This window comes from Anabas testudineus, chromosome 1 (assembly GCF_900324465.2).
Source record: "Anabas testudineus chromosome 1, fAnaTes1.2, whole genome shotgun sequence".
Classification (NCBI taxonomy): domain Eukaryota; kingdom Metazoa; phylum Chordata; class Actinopteri; order Anabantiformes; family Anabantidae; genus Anabas; species Anabas testudineus.
The window spans coordinates 19,813,393-19,834,390 of record NC_046610.1 but is presented as its reverse complement, the minus strand read 5'-3'; the positions used below and the strand labels follow the sequence as shown (position 1 = coordinate 19,834,390).

Sequence of the window (20,998 nt, the reverse complement as noted above, 5' to 3'; positions counted from 1 at the left end):
GCAGAAGTAGCAGTCAGTTGTCCAAACGGCTTTATATGAAGTTTACAGAGGGTACCTGGTGCTCACTTACTAACCCCCACACTGCACCACCTTTAGACGTCATTCATTTACAGCTGCAGCATGAGGACAGACTCTAGATCTCTCACAAATTACTCTGGATGTGCATATTAGGATGTGTATGAGGAAATAAAACATCTGCTGTATGAACGTAATGCTACAGTTGTAGACTTGATGACACGCTCACAGTAGCTGACGAGAGGGAGGGTAAAGAATCATTTTGACTCATTCTCTGGTTTCAGCGCTGTTGTAGGAACACAGTGTCGAAGTGAATTACACTGCTTTGTGTGGAAAGTAATAGATGTAGTACTAGTAATAGAGTCATAGCTGATTTTTAAAATTTACCAGTAGTTGTTGGACCACAGCATTTGTTGGCTTGGTGCTGTGACAACTTGGAGTGTTGTTGTCACTCTAAAGTTGCCAGGCAAGCGGTATAGGCCCCAGATTCAGGAGAGTTTTAAGACACTTCCCTTAGTATGAACAGTACAAAAGAAAACAGGACTCACTCTCCTGATACTCTCTGTATCAGCTGTTTCAGGACCACACAACTCATAACATGTGTTGGTACAACAACTACCCTGTGGTTTCCTATATCTAATATATTCCTGATACATTTTTAGAGCAGTGATCACGCATTAAGCTGTTTGTCTTCTGAATTATAATTCATCCTGTTTCAGCCATTTTTTCCTGTTTTCCTTTTATCTCTCTCACATGCACTATGCCCACAGGACAATGATGTCTTGTGACAGGCTGGTAAGGTCACCCCTGAGGCTGTGTGATAGCTTCACTCCAGGGGATTGTTGGTCATAAACTCTTTCCTCCTCACCCACCTGACACACCTGTGTGTGTTTACATGTGGTAGTGAGGGGCTAGTTATTAAGGGGTCGACTGCTCCTCTTCCTCCAGCAGTGTTCAGAAGTCACAGAGCAATTAAACAGAAAAAGAGGTAAAATGGATTCTAAGAAGTTAATAAATGTTATGCAAATACATCTTGGCATATGTTCATGGAAACATATGAGCATCCTCAGCCCTGTTACTATGTGCAGGGAGAAAGGGAAGAAAAGGTAGAAATAGTCTGTTAGCAACACATTTTCAAATGACTAACATTAATAAAATGCACTCAATGAGATGTGCAGCTTAAATAATTAAAAAGAAACAAGTAGTTCAGTTAAAGAAAAGGTTCTGCAAGGACTCACAGAAAGTCATGTTTCATTGCTTTCATGAAATGATGTGCAACTACATAAGACACTTTACATTATTTCATGTAAAAAACCTCTTCTTAATGATTCATGTGGGCATCACAATCCTTCCACATGAATGAGATTTTACGAATCTATCACAAACTGGATATATTGTACCATCTTAATGTGAAGTTTCAGCAAAGTGCTTTAAAAAGTACAAATGTTGATATCATTCAGGGACTGAAAACATCTATCTGCTCCTGTCTGTGCTTGCAAAGCTGTTTCCAAGACAAACTGTCTGGATGCAATAGAAATCTCATTTAGCACTGGCAAGTCATTATTTAAAGCAGCTCTGAATCACAGCAGCTTGACGCTGCATCCTTAGGAAGTTTTATACTCATTACCTTAGGAGCTGCAAGAAGGTAGTCTTACCTGGACGCCTCCAACATTAAGCAGTAGGAGCAGAAAAAGGCAACAAGAGGTAAACAAGGGTCATTCCAAACATTTAATTTAATGCAGAACTGACTTGACAAACTAGCTGACAAGGTGAGAAGTAAATTTCTGACAACGGAGGTTAAACTACAGGTTTATTTATATCACTCTTACTGCTCTCAAAGGGCTTCACTGGCCCACAGCATTCCTGACCCTCGTGATCAGGTATCCTGTCTGATGCTTGTCCTTGTGTATCATTCTGTCCAGGCTGACTGTCTGAGATTGTGGCATTTGTAATTTCATGATGTGGCAGAACAGATTGTCACTTGAGGTTCATTTTAATAAAACATAATACTGGTGTCAAGGATAATTTACTCAAAATCAGGTCCAGGCATGACTATGAATGTCTGTAAAAAATATCATCTTGTCCATGGAGTTTGCAACTGGAATAAATAAACTAGATAGTGTCCTTAACATAACTTGAAATCCTGAACTGTGTGTTCTGGTAACTGTTGACTTATCCACATTTAAATTATATCTCTACTGTATATGTCTCTATCCAGCTATAAAATATCTGACTTAAACAATGTTGTACTGAAGCAGACTGGTAGGTAGGTTGATCCATGCTCATTGTGTGTGTTTACATGTGATGCTGATGCCTCTGAAGAAACTTTCCTTGGACAGATGTCGTCAGTGAAAATGCACTGGTGATTTGTTCGCCCATCACACACGTGTTAGAGGTAACCTGTGGGTTTGACCAGGGCTGTGGAGCAAAGCTTCGATCAGTGGGCTTCTGTTTAGTTTGTACAGTCCTCGTGTCCTCACTTTAGCAAAAGGCTCCCAGTCATTGGCCCTCGCCTATAGCTACAACTGACGACACAAACACACGTGTCCACACAAACCTGCCGTTCAGCTCCAATCAGATAAAAGATAGATGTCGTTGAGAAAGAGGAATGTGCTTGACTTAAAATATGTGTAAGCCTGTGATTTACTGTGGGCACTGTCAAGAGTTTACTGGTTTACTGGTAAAGAGATGAAAATGATTTGACCTCAGCTCTAGGTCTGTCCTTTATCTATCCAACAAAGGTAAAGGACAGCTCTTCATGACACTACAGCTGCGTCCTACCTTCAAACCATTCATCTGCGTTCAACTAGATTTGTAGGTGAGGCTGACTTCATTAACTGGAGTTTAAAGTAATACTGACTGATGTAGTTCTGAATCCTTCTTTGTAAATGGGAAACGTTCTGCACTTACATAGCGCTTTTCTACCTAGCTGGTACTCAAAGCACTTTACACTGCGTCTCATTCACACACACATTCACACACTGCTATGCAGCTGACCTGATTCACCGGGGGCAACTTGGGGTTCAGTATCTTGCCCAAGGACACTTTGCCATGTGACATGGCAGCCAGAAATTGAACCACCAACCCTGTGATTGGTAGACAACTGCTCTACCTATTGAGCCACAGCCACCCCAAACCTCTGCCAGTATTTCAGTAGAGACTCTGACATGTATTTACCTCACGTTTGTTTATATGTGTGTATTGTAGGTGTGTCAGAACTCATGGCCGTGAAGATTATGTGATATTGTGAGACTGAGTGGATTTCAGAATCTAGATGCTCTATTTTTTTCCATCCACCTCTCTGTGTGATACTTGTGGTCTATTTTTAAATGTCTTACTTAGTGTGTGTGTGTGTGTGTGAGTTCAAAGTCAACGCACACATATCAGTACTTAATTATCACCACATCTGACAGACTACTCTGATGCCCAGCCTGGTGTTTTGAAGTCACGAAGTTGTAACAGACTCTGATGTGTCATGGGTGATATTCAAAGGTGTTTGTAGAAGACACGCACTCCTGCATCACTGGAAAACAGAGAGGGCGGATTTTATCAACGTGAGTCGATCTGAATCTCTACACATACAAATAAAAGTCAGTGTAAGTGGGGATGACAGTGTTTTAGTCAGAGAAGCCCTCTGACTGTGGCACATTCATCTGAATCAGGACAACAGGGAGCAGAATGTGATTCAGTCTGAATCTGACAGATGGTTACAGCTCACTCTGATTTGGTATTTGGTCCTTCGACAATCTATCCATCCTAACCACTTTGACTTTTTAGGTTTGCAGGGTTGCTGGAGCCAATTCCAGCTGCCACTGGGTGAGAGGCAGGGTGCACCCTGGACAGGTCGCCATTGTTGTCTTTGGACGGTGGGAGAAAGCCAGAGTCTCCAGAAAGAACACACACAGGTACAGGAACTCAGAAACACAAATGCACAAATGGATTAAAACCCACGTCCTTCTAGCTGTGAGGTGACAGTGCTAACCACCACTCCACTGTGCTGCTGAGCAAGAAACAGCACATTCAGCAATTCATAAACTACTGAAACAATAATAAAAAATGAAAATCATCAATCAGAAAATAGCTCAAACAGGTAATCGCAGCTTTCAGTTTAATGAACATAATACCATATCATAAAGTGTTGATTACACACATAACAGGACAGCAGTCAGAACTGAAAATGAGAGTCAGCACAACCAGGCACAATGTTCCCCTACAGGGTTTTAAATGTGTAGCACAGCATCAGGATTTCAGAAAATCTTAACCTGTAAATAACTGAAAACTACAACTCTCTTACATATTCTTACTCTGAGGTGCAGTGGTGCTTTTACTTTTTACCAAGAAGCACAAAACTAACGGAGTTCTTAATATTTCTCTTTCACTAAATCCACTGTGACCATCCCTCATTCCTATGCGCCCCCCCCCCCCCCCCCCCTCTCTCTCTCTCTCTCCTTAGATCTTATTAGAGAAATAGCAGATCTGTGTGGGTATAAAGTTGAAGCAGACGTGGTGGAGCTGCTGCCGACACCCTCAGCTCAGCACCACGGACAGCGAACGATTGGACGCACGGGCACAAGCTCTTCATCGATTTAGGAGAGTTATTGTCTGTCAGAGGACTAAATTCATTATCAGGAGTTGGTGGACAGAGCTGACTCTCACTCTCTCCGGCTTGTTTCATGGATCTGCTGGTTTTTATTTAAACACACAGAGACTTGGACTTTCCCACTGCTCGCCACAGTAAGTGTGTTTTTGTCTTGAAAGTGGACAAAACGCGCGGTTTGAAATATCTCTGCATTAGGAGTCCATCAAGTCACTAAGCGTTGGGTATGATACCACATATTCATAACGTGCACATACACTACAGTGCACATTCATAACACAGTCGTTAGAGGTTGGTGTTAAGCAGAGCTGTCGTGCGTAAAAGTCGTGGCACGGGTCCAGACAACGCTGATCTGTGTGTATTTGCAGTGTCGAGAAGAATGAAAACACACTAAATGGACCCAAAGACAGCGGAGAGACGGCCACTGTTCGTCATCAGAGGCTCAGCGGCTCGCGTCGCGAACTGGACTCCTTACGAAAAACCTGTTCATGTAGACTGTGTTTGGATGTAGAATACACGGCAACACTTTGGAGTTGCCTGATGAAGTACAGCACTCAAAAAGCCACACACAAGCTATTTCCAGGGAAAGAATACCGACAGGTGGACTCATCTTCTCCCCGGCTGCGGACTGACCTGTGCGCCTCTTGCGCGCTCACATACTCACCTACATTTGAGACAAACTAGATTGTCAACCACTTTACTTTGATGGCTGCTGACTAAACGAGTAGAAGTACAGACTTCTACACCCTAAACCTGTCTTAGCAGGAGGAAACTAATCTCCATCTGCACTGTGTGACTTCTTCCTCTTTGAAAACCCCAATGGAGCCTCTGGACCAGACCCACGGGATTCCTCTTTCATCAGATCCCAACTCCTCCGTCTCTTCTTCCTCACCCTTCGTCTCTTCCCCGCGCTTCTTCAACATCTCCTCCAACCTCTCCACGCAGAGTGTCCCCTTCCAGGGCAGCAGCACTCTCATCACAGCAGTCATCTCTCTCTCAGTCTTCATAGTGGGCCTGACGGGCAACACTCTGGCCATCTATGTGGTGCTGCGTTATGCCAAAATGAAGACCGTCACCAACATCTACATCCTGAACCTGGCTGTGGCCGATGAGCTCTACATCCTCGGGCTGCCTTTCCTCACCACGCAGAACGTGCTCTCCTATTGGCCCTTCGGCTCCTTCCTGTGCCGCCTGGTCATGACTGCAGACTCTATGAACCAGTTCACGTCCATTTTCTGTCTGACTGTCATGTCCATCGATCGCTACCTGGCTGTAGTTCATCCAATCCGCAGCACCAGGTGGAGACACCCCCGAGTGGCCAAGGTGGTGAGCGCCGCCATGTGGGCCGTGTCCTTTGTGGTGGTCCTGCCGGTGGTCATCTTCTCGGATGTCCAGGTATGGAATCCACCAGAAAAAAAAAAAAAAGTTTGAACACTGCAGAAACGTCAACATTGGATGACTAATTGAATTTCAACTTGAAATATCTAATCTTAAAGTTCTGAATTTTTATTTAATGCCACCCTGCATCTGTCACACTATAAAAGCTACTTGTTCATGACTATTTGACTTTTCATTCATTTCATTTATTTGTTCATTATTTAATACCAGAATGCTCAAAGTTACATATTTGTCACCTCTTCAACAAACTAACTTTTTATGTGCCCCATTATCTCCTAATTGTTTCAAATTTGTGTGTAACATCTTTTTAGTCACTCTCAAAATGTGCCCTCCTCCTTCGGGTGCAGGTCCCAGTCTGGACACCCTATTACAAAAATCTCCCCCTGCCCCTGTCCTGCAGTTTTGCCAATTGACCAGAACAGAGCAGTCACTAAAATAGTGAAATCTAGTTTTCCAGTATGATTTAGTTCACGAAATACAAATCTATTCCTTCCCCAAGGCAAATTAACTTTGTTAATTAACAGAAACATGCATCCAAACATATCTAAATGTTAAGAGATGATATTAAAGACCTCTGATACACTGAACAGTGTGAAGATATGTTTTAGATTTTTAACAAGGCTCCTTTTAACCAACGAGACAAGGTCTGTTTGACTGATATGTTTTATTGTAACTTCATAACGACTAATACTTGAAGGCCTGGATGGTGTTCAATGACGTAAGAAGAGGGAGGGAAGGCTACACTGAGCAGTAATAATTTCAAGTCTTATAATATCTCAAGCGAATGTTGATGAAAAATCTCTGGTGTCTTTGCTGCAGCAAGCAACAACAAAATCTAGATGAGAGCTAAAGGAAAAGGCAACACTTTGCTTAATAGGTAATAAGATAGTAAGATAGATGGTGCTGTGTCTGTTTAAAGCAAAAGAGGAGAATTTGTATCATATACATGATAGACTCCCACTGTAATAACCCTTGTGTTTGAGCTTAAATGTGGACTGAGTGCTTGGTTAAAGGAAAGAAACTGACTGTCCTTGCTGAGTGGTACAGTAGGAGGATGAGCGGTGTGGAAAATGATCATTAGATCTGATAATAGTTTGTTGCAAGAGGGACAACAGAGGGTCATAGGTGACTCAGCTGAAAGTGTCATTGTTCATAAATAATAATACATGTTATTTATTTAAAGCTTTTCACGGTAGTCACAACAAAAACAAACACCACTCTCATCCTCTCTGAAGTCAATTTTTCAGCAGCAGCAAGAAAACTGTTTTCAGCGACTAAGCTCTGACAGCGTCCTTGTACTCTAGTGGGCTGATGGTGATTACAATTAGAATCACTTTATTCATTTAAAGTACAGCGTACACGGGGATTCAACTTAGTGATCGAGCACAAAAATAGAAAAGTAGAATTGAAGAGTATAAAATGTGAAGAAAGTGAAAGAAGTACATGTATATGTACTGTATATAACTAAAGCACATGGAAGAAGCAAAGTAAACAAACTACTTGAATTGGCTACACATAGACACACATAGTCTGGACGGTTGGGTTCGGTGTTGATAAGAGGGTGTAAAGATGGGACAGTGGTTGCCCTCTGGAAAGATCAGGTGTCTGGTAGTCCTGGTCCTGATGCAATTAGAGAATTTACTCAAGAGGTAATGTCCCCACCCTCCGATACAGCCCATAGGATTTCCTGAAGCTGTGCCCCCATGGCAGCAGAAGAGACCCCCACAGAAAAACTGTTTCTGTCTACAAATGAGATGTTATAGATATATTGATGGCATAAAAAGGTTGGTTTAAGTTAAAGGCACAATCAGGGTTTGGGTTAAAGCTAGGGGATGTTTCTCACCATGGTTACACTAACAACACATGGTTAAACCATGGTTTGTTAACTCATAGAAAGTCCAAAGCTTCATCAACCCAGCCTCCTACTCTACAACATCACCTGATGAATTATTACAGCTACTATTAAAGCCAGGCTTTGTCATTTCAATGTAAACATGTTGTTTGGAGACGTTTGCTGCAAAGACTTGAGTTGCTGAATAATTAAATTTAAATATGTGCTGTAAAATGCTGCTCGCACAAACAAGCTACGCGATAATTTTTTATGGGAGGAGAGCCTCCCAAATGACCGCTAATGCTGCTACATCTCGTGGATGCTGCTGCTGTTGCTATGATTTGTGCCGGTGCTGTAGTGCTGAAAGACACTGACACTGGTTTAATAAAACAGGAACAGACGGGAGGGACTGATAGGCAAAAAGTTACTTGTTAATTTGACAGTAATTGCTGATGGTGCAGATAATGACAATTGTTTTTCTCCAGACACCCCTTGCTGCATAATTTAAGGGTTACCTAGTTACACACTTCATGTGGGCCTTAAAGTCTCTGGTTTACCTGCTATTATTGTTGTAGTCATGTCCTTTAACATTTTACTTTGCTTATCTAATTCTTCTTTAGGACACGTTTTACTCCTGCAACATGATCTGGCCGGAGCCGACACATGTGTGGTCAACAGCCTTCATACTCTACACAGCCACTGTGGGTTTTTTTGGACCACTGCTCATCATTTGCCTCTGTTACCTACTTATTGTCATCAAGGTGTGTATGTGTATGTATATGTGTGTATGACGCTGACTTGAAACGCTCATGTATACATTCATACTGTAATCTGCTTTCCATCCTCTCCATCGTGATCATAATTAAACTGTTTTCCATGCAGGTGAAGTCCTCAGGAGCACGGGCAGGCTTCACCAAGCGCCGGCGTTCGGAGCGCAAGGTGACACGGATGGTGGTGGTGATCGTGGTGGTGTTTGTGCTCTGCTGGTTGCCGTTCTTCATCATCAACATGGTCAACCTGGTGGTCATCATCCCAGAGTCCAGCGCCACAGCTGGCATCTACTTCTTTGCCGTCATCCTGTCGTACGCCAACTCCTGTGCCAACCCTGTGCTCTATGGCTTCCTGTCAGACAACTTCAAACAGAGCTTCAGAAAAGTAGGCTGAATATGTTTAAAGTTGAAACCACGTACCAGCCAGGCTTAAATTAGTTAAATAAATAATTGATCAATAGATTAAATACTGCTATTTTCTTTCTTATGCTAAGAGTTAGGTTTAAAGATAAATATCACCTTTTTGTATGCAGCTGGAGCCAGCAGCTGGTTTGCTTTGCTTAGTGCAGTTTAATGATGGGGATCAGAGGGAAACAGCTAGCCTCCCTCTGTGTAAAGGGAACAAATCCCATACCATGAATGCTGAAGTTAAAAGGAAGTTTGATTTTAAGGCATTTTACTTTATTCTTATTTAACCAGGGAGTAACAAACAAAAAATCCCCTCTTTCATTTTTTGTCCATGCATGTCTACCAACTTTAGCATCTCCTCACTAGCGCTTATCAAATGGAAAAGATGTAGAGTAAGACATCCTTCACATTTATTAACTGCATGGGCTGTGTGTTTAAACACATGGATCCAAGATCCAGCGTAGCAACTCATCAGATATGTATGTGTGATTTTTCAATGCATGAAATATTAACAACAGCTAATTATAAGAATTTTTAATCTAGTAATTAAACATTGTAAGGTTTGGTTTGATTACAAAAACAAAACAAAACAAAACAAATTTATATAATCTACTCTTTGTGGCAGGTGCTGTGTGTGAAGGGCATGAGGTGCAAGGCCAACGGTGTAGATGACGGCGACCCCAGCGCCCCACGCACTGAGAAAACCACATCAAATGACTGCATCCTGCTCTCCCCTCGTAACCAGGTCTACCACCATCCGCAGAGTAGCCAAGTGAGTGCTTCACTCGGGGAATGTGATGCCGAGGATTTGGCATTTTTTCCTGCTTAGAAAAAGTCCAACACTTCTCAGTACATCAACAGGCAGCTGTGTGTGCATGTTAGAACAGCTAATTGAAGAAGGATGTCAAATGAACTGCTGTGATTAGGAACAACTCTGAAGGCGGGAGTGAAAGATTTAGAAATTAGATTTGTGTGTGTGTGTGTATGTGTGTGTGTGTGTGTGTGAGAGAGAGATAGAGAGAGATGAATGTGGTCAGGGAATAACACGGCTTTGACTCAGACTGTGCAGTGTGGGGCTTCATTGCACCCAATTAGATAACTTGAACAAGAGCAGTGAGGTGCATCACACTGACAGAGTGGCTCTGATGAGACTCTCCCAAAGATCCTTCAGCTGCTTCAAGGTTACCCAAAATGCAACAGCCCCTATAAGTCACAATTGGTTCATATATTTAAGTTTACGTTCTTTATTACTGATGTAGCTGGTTATTCTGGTTATGCAGAGAAACAGATTAATACTAGCTTATCTATCTTTTGTTTCAGGCTGTTCACTCTCCCATCCGACCAACTAGTGTTGACAGGAGTTAGAAGATAACAGGTAGAGAGAAAAGTGTGAAAGATACAGAAAGAATAAAGTGCAGCTGATGGTGTGGATGAGGATGAAAATAAAAAAAAAATTAAACATGAACCAAAAGCTAAAGTTGTTATCCATAAGCTTTTAGTTCTGTTTGATTTGTCGATACTGTGCCTGTGGTTACCATGGTAACAACACGTATTTACCTCCGCGGGTCCAGAAGTAGTAGCAGTAATTTAATACACTGATATTGTGTCAAGAGAGTAAGAGTAAACAGTGCGGGTGATTTCAATGAGATGAAATATCATGAAAAGCTGGATTACATGCATGGATGACTTCTTTTATACAGTGTGTGTAAAGCAAGTTTGATGCACGGGAATAGTAGACGAGTAAACACAATGGTACAATGGTTACATTTTTTATATAGTGATTTCCTGTGTTTGCATGTTGTCCCTGTGCCTGTATTAGTTATCTCTCTTCACTCTGGCTTCCTCCCATAGTACAAAGACATTAGGTTAATTGGTGACTCTAAATTGCCCACAGGTGTGAATGTTTGTCTGTCTCTATACATCGGCCCTGTGATAGACTGGTGATTTACACAGAGTGTACCCTTCCCCCCCACAATGAGAGCTGAGTTAGAAACTTCTGGTTTAAACATACTGTGTACTCATCCAGGTAACCCAGAGGTGCATTAACCTTCATCCCTCATCTCTACCTGTTTTCACCCCGGCCCCACACCACATGTCACCCATCTTCTCATTATTGGTTATAACCACTTATTGTATGTGTTCCCTCCTGCCCTCTGCCTCTCATGATTACTGTATGTATATCATCTTCCTCTCTGAAGGTCTCTCCTCACCCTCCAGGATCACCTATTTCTCACACAGCAGCAGACCTGCACCGCGCCGCCCTTACAAGTCAGCCTCCTCCCACTTGCCCAGAGTTCGGACCCACCAGTTGCACGGTAACCTCCACAGCAGCCTCTGTTGTAACCTGCCTGGTAATCCCTGCTGAACATCCCACCATCACTGCCCTGACTACACCCAACTTTTCTACCGCCAGAACTCCACAGGACCAGTAGCTAACGAACAATAAGGTATATTAGGAAACAGAAGAAGAAGCAGAAATATAGGTTTGGCAAATAACAAAAGGCAAAACCAGATGTACGTCTATATTTACAATGTAAAAGTGTATTTTTAAATGCATTGCAACATTTGTGCTCCATATCTGTGAAATAGCCCCGTGAATCTTTTGATGTCTTGTTGAGTATCTGAATGATGCTGTTAACCAAGCCTCACTTTACTTTTCACCCAACTGTCCAACATAAGTGCCTTTTCAGCTGCTCTCTGCAATCACCTCTATGACTCTTTGTAGAAACAGAGACATTCACATCTTTGTTCTCTCACTTTGTGTAGATCTGTTACACAACACGTAAGAATGTACTTTAACAAAACTGCCATCAAGGACAATTTTCTACAGGTAACCAGTACAAATAAATTGGCCATTACATACAGCATTCTTCATGACGGCATGTGGGCTTCAGGCTAAAAAGATAAAGGTAAAAATGTTACCTACTGCTGCTTTACACCACACAGCTAAAGAGCACAGTGTACTCACTCAGTATCAGGTTTTATTCTGTATCACAGTAAAAGTGTTCAGTTTAGTGTTCAGTGTTCAGGCTCCCACTCACTTCTGCTCACTTAATTTGTGCGTAAGTGTGAACTGTATTAAATAATCCCGACATCTGCACAGCTTTGTGAAAACCCCCCTCTCCTAACCTCTATGCTTTTATTGTAATTTTTCTGCTTAAAATAGTTTGCTTGCTGTTTGTCTTTGTATCTTCTTAACTGCAGAAAATTTGACTTTTGTCACGTGTAGCAAACATAAATAACATTTTGCGTCTTTGGGCAGTTGCGTGTGACATACTATATGTGTGTGTGTGCACATACATTTGTGATTGTTTTGCACATAAATACTGAAACATAGAGTACACAGTACAGTATGTTTCCTTTCTGCAGAAGCTGTGGTGCTGGTAAATCCAGGGCTTAGGCAGTACCCAGTGTTGCAAGTGTAACTGTGTGGCAATTCTTTCCTCGGTGCATTGTTTACTGTAGTCCTTGTAATTTCTAAAATAGACTATCAGCACAATACCTCAGCTGCTAGGGCCTCCATGAACTCTGTCCTTTGAAATGCTTATATCTGGACCATAGAGATAAGAAATACGAGTGTCTTATTGGTTCATAGGTGCCCTTTAAAATCTTAGGTAAGTGTAGCAACAATATTTCTGCTTTATTATTTCGTGCTAACCTGTGAAGTAGGATTAAGCTTAAAGGTCACTTTGATGGTAAAGCAACTTTAATATAGTGACTGCTGTGACTGCATTTATAAAATGCATTTATGTGTTATTTATGCTCGGACTGTTGTACCATTGCTTATGTAAACAGTTCAAATGTTCTGGTCTGTAAATCATATCACCACACAACTGTTTCATTGTCATGAAATATAAAAAGAAACTTGTTAGAATGAAGAGTGTAGAAAATCTTTAGTGGTGGATCCTTGTGGTTTTTATGCCACTTTTCATTTGCATAGAAAAAAATTAAGTGACCCACAGAATCAGGTGAATGAGGGGGGGAGTTAACACAGACGCTCATTGAAGCTGTATCTGCTTAAAAAAATACTGCTGTTTGTAATAAAGGCTTTTTACATGTGAATACAGATACAGTGTTGTATATTTTACTAACTTATTTATAGTTGTTCAGGTGCCTCAATACTGTGTGTTTGTTGGCTGTCTTTGGAATAAAATGATGTGACTGTAATCCAGATATTTGTTCTTTTTGTTGTCAAATCACTCACTCACATACACACACACACACACACACACACACACACACACACACACACACACACACACACACACACACACACACACACACACACACACACACTGACATTTGCAAACTGTCAATTTCTGGAAGAGACTGAAACACAAGCTCCCCTCCAAAAGTATTGGAACAGTGAGATGAAAGATAAGATTAAAAGGTGACAAAAATCAACATTTCAGCTTTTTTTTTTTTTATAAAAGCTTTATATTTCAGGTGTTTATATCTGGATCCAAAACACAACAGATAGCACCTTTTGTTTGTTTTGTCCTATTTTTAATGTGAGCAAAAGTATTGGAACACATGACTGACAGGTGTGTCCTATTACATTGTTTATTCTAAAGGTAAAATGTTGATATTCGGCCTCATATTCATCTTTTGATGTCAAAGGTTTTCAGTCTACAGTAAAATAAAAGGCACTGGTCTCACAGTTCCAATACTTTTGACAGACAACATAGACCCTGACAAACACGGTAGACAATATAAAGCATATATGTGATTGTTGCTGATTTAGTCATGAATATTCACTAGAGACATTATTTGATACTTTACTTTAAGTGGCTTTAAGAACTCATTTGTATTATAGTCATCACATTTCATTTACCTCCAGTGACTTTATAATAATTTCAAGTCTACCCTCAAACTTCTCACAGAGTAACATAAGTAAACACTATTAATAGCATAATATAATAAATGATACATCATTATATGTACAAAATATATATTTCACACTGACATAAAAAGCTCTGTGATAGATCAACTTAATATTGTTGTGGTTGCAGTAAACCATCTGGAGCTTTTTCATCTCCTTTTTCTTTTAGGTGTGGTTGACATTGTCCCTGTGCAGATGTTGGTTTGCACTTGTTGTGTGTCTTTTGATTTGGAGTACCACTGGCACTAGTGGTTGGTTGATTTTCCTGTTCCCCTCCTCATGATATTAAGTTCATTCCTCTCTTCAAGACTACTGGTATTATATTAATTAGTGATGATACAAACCATCATTGAAGACTGTTTTTTTAATTGTATTTTGAAGTAGCTTTTTTTTTTGTGTATAATTAAACTTGCTCCTCTTGAACTCATTATCACGTCTGACCTTTAATAACGATATTATAAATTTCCAAGACGGGGTCATTTCTGAAACAAACTGGAATTTGGCTGCAACTTTTTTTGGTCACATACAGAACAATTAAAACTAAAGCACTGATACAGCCGCACAACGCTCCTGTATCAGAGGTCACTTGTATTACCATGTTTAAAAAATCTAAATCTAAATTTCTGTGTACTGGATACCTTGTATGTTTCTGATTATATTTTGTACCAAATCCTGAGCCAACACCATAATTACACATATTTGTACAAAAACTTGGAGAGACTTTAAAAGTGAACATTATTAAGAATAGATGTTTGTGTCATTCATGTTTCATCCAGGTTGCGATATACTGATAATTGCGTAATTATGACCAAAGTTATTGAGACTAACAGTAGTTAGTTAAATGTTTCAGAGGTAACATTTTAGTTCCCCTTTTATACACTGCTGCTGTATTCTGAAAAAGGTCCCCACGATTAAAAATATTTTATTATAAATCTTTTATTAAATAATAAAATGTAATTGGAGAAAAATTCTAAGTGGAAATTTGTGTGTTTGTTTGTTCGTTCGTTGCTATACCACAACATTTGTTTCTGTTTTGGCCTGTGTGATTCTGCCCACTGCACATTTGCCCAGTAACATCTGGACACCACAGGTTGCCTCATTCAAAACAGCACAGTTTTAAATATTTCCCGACACACATTCAGTGAATTGCTGACTAGCGCTGTCTGATGCACCCAGAGCAAACAAAGCTGAATTTAGTTTTCAGAATCAGTACAAACTACAGATACATAGCCATCACACACAGTGCATTGTACACAGCTCAGCTGAATGTCAGTTTAATGTTCTCCCTTATTCTTTCGACATTTATGATTAATACAGAAGACACGTCTGTCAAGTGGCCATTAAGGCTTGTTAAATGGTCCCCTGCAGAAAAAAGTGAATCACCTGGGGTTTGACTGTCACTCAGGAACTCTGTCTGCAGACTCACTGTCTGCTTACTCCACAGAGTGACAGCTCATAAAAAGAATCACAATGAAGCCCTGTTATTCAATAAAGCCTGAATTATTCCATAGAGGACAACAGGCAAAAGGCTGGGGGAGACTCCTAAGTGAATCTAACATATGTGACAGAAGATGTATACAGCATGTAAATTAGTCTTCCACAGTAAGGGCAAATTGATTGAAGTGATAATGATGCAGTGATAGTGATTTGTTGTTGCTGCTCATGATGTTAATAATGAACTTTCAATTTCGACTGAGAACAAACAGGAAGGATGACACCCACAGAGAAACACACAGCATCACCCACACATATGGCATTACGCAAAGAACTGAATGTGAAACAGATACGCTGGCAAAAGAACAGGAGGAAGGCAAAACACCCAGTTTAGTAATAATAATAATAAATAGGACAGAGGAGGCCATTTCTGTTATGTGGTTAACACCAGTATGCCAGAAAAAAAAGTCACACCATGCTCCCAGGACAACTGGCAGCTCTACAGGATAAAATGGACTTTTATCCTGAAACCACTTGAACAACCACTGATTCATGGAAACAACTGAATGTGGTCAGCGATATAAAATTGACTTGCTGGTGTCTGTTCTGTTGATTGGCTTTTATTTAGCAGCTGTTGTGTTTGCAGCGCACAGTGATGCTCACCAGGCCTGTACATTCAGGCAAAGGAGTTGTGTTTTAGATCATGTTCGTGACTCCTTGCCCTTTTGGCAAGGTCAGGGCAACAGAACTGCCCCTTTACTATTGGATGTCTTGCATGCTCGGTTTACTTGACCTTTAGCTTTTCTGCTTTTTGCTATAGCAAACAGGTTTAGACACCCACACATGCATGCAGCCACGGGCAGAGTGAAAGCCAGGCCGTACAGCAGACAGCTCCTCTCCGTATACTAGTTGTTATTGTACTCCATGAGGTTGCTGGTGTGTCACGTAGCGACGGATGGTGCCAGAAAACAGTGACAGGAATCTGCATGAGACAAATCATACCTGGAGGAAATGTTGACAGGAGGTTTGTACAGCAGAAGAGTGATGCAGTCAATGACCATTCATCCTCCTTCACCGGCTGATGAACTGTTGGACACACGCACACAAAAACATAAAAACAGAGAGGCAGGTGCAGTTTGTGGCTATAACTCGCCAATATTCAAGGTCCCTTGGCAGCCAGTGTTGTTGTTCTTCTCCTGATTTAACTCTTCAGTTGCTCCTTTTATTTTTTCAGTTGACTCATTTTATTTGGAAGGTTTTGCGTCTTTTTCCATCTCTTGCTTTCTCTGTTTTATTCCCTCAAGTCAAAGCTTTGCCAGTTTTCCAACCTACATTGCTTAGCTCGTCATGTGCCGTTTGTCTTTTCCCATTCGCTGTTTCCTGTGCTATCCACCTCCTCACTTGGCTGTCTTATTCATGAATGGCAATACCTCTGATACTGAGAGAACAATGGTGGAAAAGTTGGCAGATGCTGGGTGAAGACAGGGCTACAATGGAAGTGATCAGGTAAGTAACGATCACATTAACTTCTCACTTAAAGTCTACATGGCAGATACCTAAAATGTGGCCTTGTAACAGAGCCTTTCTCAACAGTGTTGTGTTTTTTGGAGTAATTATGCAAGACAAGCTCCAAAACATCAGCGCAGGAGAAAGCACACATAGTTAAAGTTAAAGGCTTTCAGATGAAATCACCAGAACTAGCAGTGTAGTGACACATTCATACAGTGGCTGTGTGTCTACTCTGATGACAGTGTAACCACCACATGACACACTATTTTATTATTAGAGCAGTTTACGGTGTCTGGAAGAGAAAAGCATTCAACCTGCAACCTCTGCAGAATTCCTATTTATGTCTTATTATGTGTGTGTGTGTGTGTGTGTTTTTAGGCAGGGCCACGATTTGGTTCAGAATTTGAAGACCCCATCCTGAGTGTTTGAGACTTCTGGGCCAGACAATGCAGTCTACCAAGGAGAGAAATAAGGAGCAGGGGTGTTGAAATGTGAAATGCCACCCTGTCGGTGGTCTGCATTTAGCGCAGCTCTCCAGCACCAGCTCGCTCTCTCCTGTGTCTTCTTTACACTCTCTTCTGCTCCTTTCTCTCTCCACTGTAGTCAGCATCCAGCTGTTGCTCCTGTGTCCTCTGCCCTCAGTTCAGTTCATTTGGCAAGAAACACTTTTATCAGTGATAATAATACCCTCAATAATAATAATAATAATAAGATCATAGCTGATTGCCGTGTACTGATGAGCATTTCCTGTTTTACTGATTGCTGTACATGTAGATGGACATGTTTTTTCACATCCAACATGTGTTTGTAAGACACATTTATCCAACACCTGACATTTGCACATGATACAATCGTCATTAGCCTCACTTGACACTGTGACGAGTCTGCATCCAGCGAGGAGGTTGAACAGATGGGGCTCTGGTGCAGTCAGAACAACCTGGCGCTGAACAAGCACAAGATGAGATGACAGTGGACACGATTTCCCCGAACCTGAAATGGGAATCTAATGTCAACACCATCATCAAAAAAAGCCCAGCAGAGAATGTACTGTACCGCCTGCGTTAGCTCAGGAAGTTCAATCATTGAGTCTGTTCTCTGCACATCCATCATTGTCTGGTCTGCTCCAGACGCCAAACAAGACAAGCAGAGACTAATCAGGGCTTCACAAAAGATTGTTGGCATCAAAAACGGACCTGCACAAATCCAGAGTCAGGAAATGTGCAGAGAAAACCAGCGCTGACCCCTCACACCGGGGTGTCAGCCTGTTCCAACACCTTGCTAAAGAACACTCCCAAGAACGAGAACAGTAGAAATGACTTATTCATTACAAAAGTCAATTCCATTTTCTCATTTAATTTGCTTTCTAGAAGTACAGGGTTACCATTCAAATACTACATGAAACTCAGCTTTATTTTTTTGCAGCAGTCTCTCCTAATTTGTGGTAGGACACAAAAAAACAGATCATTTAATGTGGAAAGAAATTAACCCCACGACTCGAACCTGTTAGCACAAAATAAACCTCAGCAAATTTTATCCTCAGTCCTTTTGTGGATACAAAAAAAGAACTGTGCTCTGCTTTGTGACAAGTGTTTTGTTATTTGCCCACATGTAGACTTCTGACTAGCTGCACACTGGGCTGCAGCTTCCTGTGGGGAGGAACATATCAATTTAGATATTTTTTCACAATGTTGCTTGAGTGAAGAGAGGTTCAGTAGCAGCAGTGTCATTTAGTCTCAGTGACTGGAAGTCCACCTGCTGCAAGCTGCGTCATATTGTGCACATTATGTACAATATCATTTTGTTTAGGGGGAGTTGAACATTTTTGAAATGACTAAGACGTACTACATTAACAATGGGCACAAAAACGGAAATATAAACTAAATGACAAAAGCAAATTGTTTTTTATTTAAACATACTGTACTGTGAGCAAAACAACACAGTCCTTCTAGTCTCCAACAGACTTACTAATCTCATTCTTTGTCTGGTTGGTGCTACTAATGCTGGTTCTTAAGTAAAAGCAGAGGTGAGAACCTTAGTGTGGGAAGAAAACCACTTTCACTTCTGGTGTTTCAAATGATGCATTGTACTTAATGCCCTTGTATGGGACAGAAATAGCCATATTGGCAAGTTTTTACTCAAAAACTTTACAGTGTCTACTTTATAATCATTGTAGTAAACAAGTTAAACGGGTGGTGCTCAGTCTTATTTCATCTAGCGGCAAGGGGGAAGAAGGTTCAATAAACTGTGGCAGGGAGACAGTCACAGGTACTGAATAAAAGCTGATTTTAGGAAAAAATAAGTAGTTTTTATGGAATTGTACATCATCCTCAGAATGAAAGTCGTGAAAGTCAAAGTCATATCTTGATATAACACAATTGTTTGATCGTGTGGAGAACTATTGATGAAATCAAAAAGTAAACAGATTTTTTTTAAACAATAATTAAAAATCACTGGTTTCTCCCCAGTGAGACGCACACAAAACCCTATTTTTCCAAACCAAATTTTAGTCTAGACTTTGATGACTTATGCTATTATAACCTTTGTTATTTGTTGTTTGTCATAATTATAGAGAGAAAGAGGAGCAGTATACATGAGCTACAAAATGATGCCTTGGAGCACAACAGAGATAAGGTCTTTATTGTGTTTTTCTTTTCTGTTTTTTATCAAAGACAGAAACACAGGTGCTGTCTCCTCTAAACTGTCATCTTAAAATAACCTTTATACATTCAGGAGGAGAGTGGAGGAGGTCTATTTTATATAAACAGTTATTTCTTAAACTCCACAAAAGGATATCCTCATACAGTATACGTGTATGAGGTGACATTTTTGCTGCCCTGCACTTTTCTTCATCATTCTTTTTGCATGAATGTGCATTATCTTGGCTTAGACTTCTTTGGAAAGTCAGTGTAGTCAGGTTTTACCATTTTAAATAAAAAGTTGACCTATGACCAAGTTCATATAGAAGAAAATCAATATGTAAACATCTATTCATCACGAAAAGTCACAATGGACAGAAGGCAGGATTCAGCCAAGACAAGTTATCAGTCTATCATCTGACCTGCATGTCATGTATATTAAAAGAAACACATTTTACATATGGGACAGTCTGTGTCTGTACACACAGAATAAAGCCTAACAACAGGGTGAAGCTCACAAAGATATTTTTGTGGAAACTTGCCACAGCTCGGTTACTTACATTTTGTACCCTGGAGCCCCTAAAGCATGTACAGGTCACCTTATTAAGTGGTTGCATGTAATTTGAATGATTGTAACTTTGTACCACTTCAGTTCAGTTTTATATAAGGTGGGTCTTTGTGATGTGTTCATTATTAATACGTTTTTTTATAACCCACAGTGCATTTATCAACATGTAGTCCTGTAGAAGTATTATCAAATGTTAATAAATATGTACCTCAAAACTGTACTTGATTACAGTACTTAGTAAATTTCCCTACTTCACCTGCACCAACACCTCTGCAAAATATTCTCTCAACATCCCTGGTTAAGTGCTTCCACCATCTGGCCTGTATTCAACATTACATATCAAACTGAAAAACACAGTCCTGCTGATGTGAGCTGAAGCTTCCAGGGATTTCTCTCAGGAAGCTCACCTGGTCACACACAGAAAAAAAAAAAATCACAGACAGAGCAAATCTTTTCTGTCTACTACATCGTGAAAAAATGGAGAAATGATCACTGAAATAGCAGCAGTACAATGGTTCACATCAGACAGTTTAAATTTCAGTGGTTGATAATTTCACAGTTGATGTTTAAATTATGAATCAGATGATGTTGGTAAAGACTGTCAGTCATCCCGGTGAGATTGTTAAAGTTAAAAATGGAAACCAAGGCAACTGTGATATCTATTCATGTTACATCATTATGTAGCAGCATCGCCATCGGCGAAAATTGAATCAATTCATCCTTGACACCAAGTGACAATTTTTGCCAGAAGAAACTAACTTTCTCAAGGTGTTTCTGGGACATTACATTCACGCATACAGGAGATCCAATTACTGCATGCCAAGTAAAGTTTTGAGTAAGGTTAAAAAAAACCTACATGCATGGAAAAGAAATTGCTTGTTTTACTTTCACATTTGGTTTTGCTATTGTATTCTACTATAGAAGTAGCACTAGACACTAGACACAATAAA

The 20,998-nt window shown here is 40.5% G+C and overlaps 1 protein-coding gene across 1 annotated transcript; it reads left to right on the top strand.

The window, feature by feature from the left end:
• The first annotated feature begins 5,431 nt into the window (after positions 1 to 5,431).
• Positions 5,432 to 11,451, top strand: LOC113161875 (somatostatin-like receptor F_48D10.1). The gene is made up of 5 exons (XM_026359689.1): positions 5,432 to 6,007; positions 8,462 to 8,602; positions 8,724 to 8,996; positions 9,645 to 9,791; positions 11,218 to 11,451. The coding sequence occupies exons 1-5, from the start codon at positions 5,432 to 5,434 to the stop codon at positions 11,449 to 11,451; spliced, it is 1,371 nt and encodes a 456-aa protein (XP_026215474.1).
• The last annotated feature ends 9,547 nt before the right edge of the window (positions 11,452 to 20,998 follow it).

Excerpts from the sequence above, each read along its gene's own strand:
- LOC113161875 (XM_026359689.1), top strand. The coding sequence starts at position 5,432 with ATGGAGCCTCTGGACCAGACCCACGGGATTCCTCTTTCATCAGATCCC. Across the intron at positions 8,603-8,723 it reads ACCTACTTATTGTCATCAAG|GTGAAGTCCTCAGGAGCACG; the intron begins GTGTGTATGTGT and ends TTTTCCATGCAG. Across the intron at positions 8,997-9,644 it reads TCAAACAGAGCTTCAGAAAA|GTGCTGTGTGTGAAGGGCAT; the intron begins GTAGGCTGAATA and ends TCTTTGTGGCAG.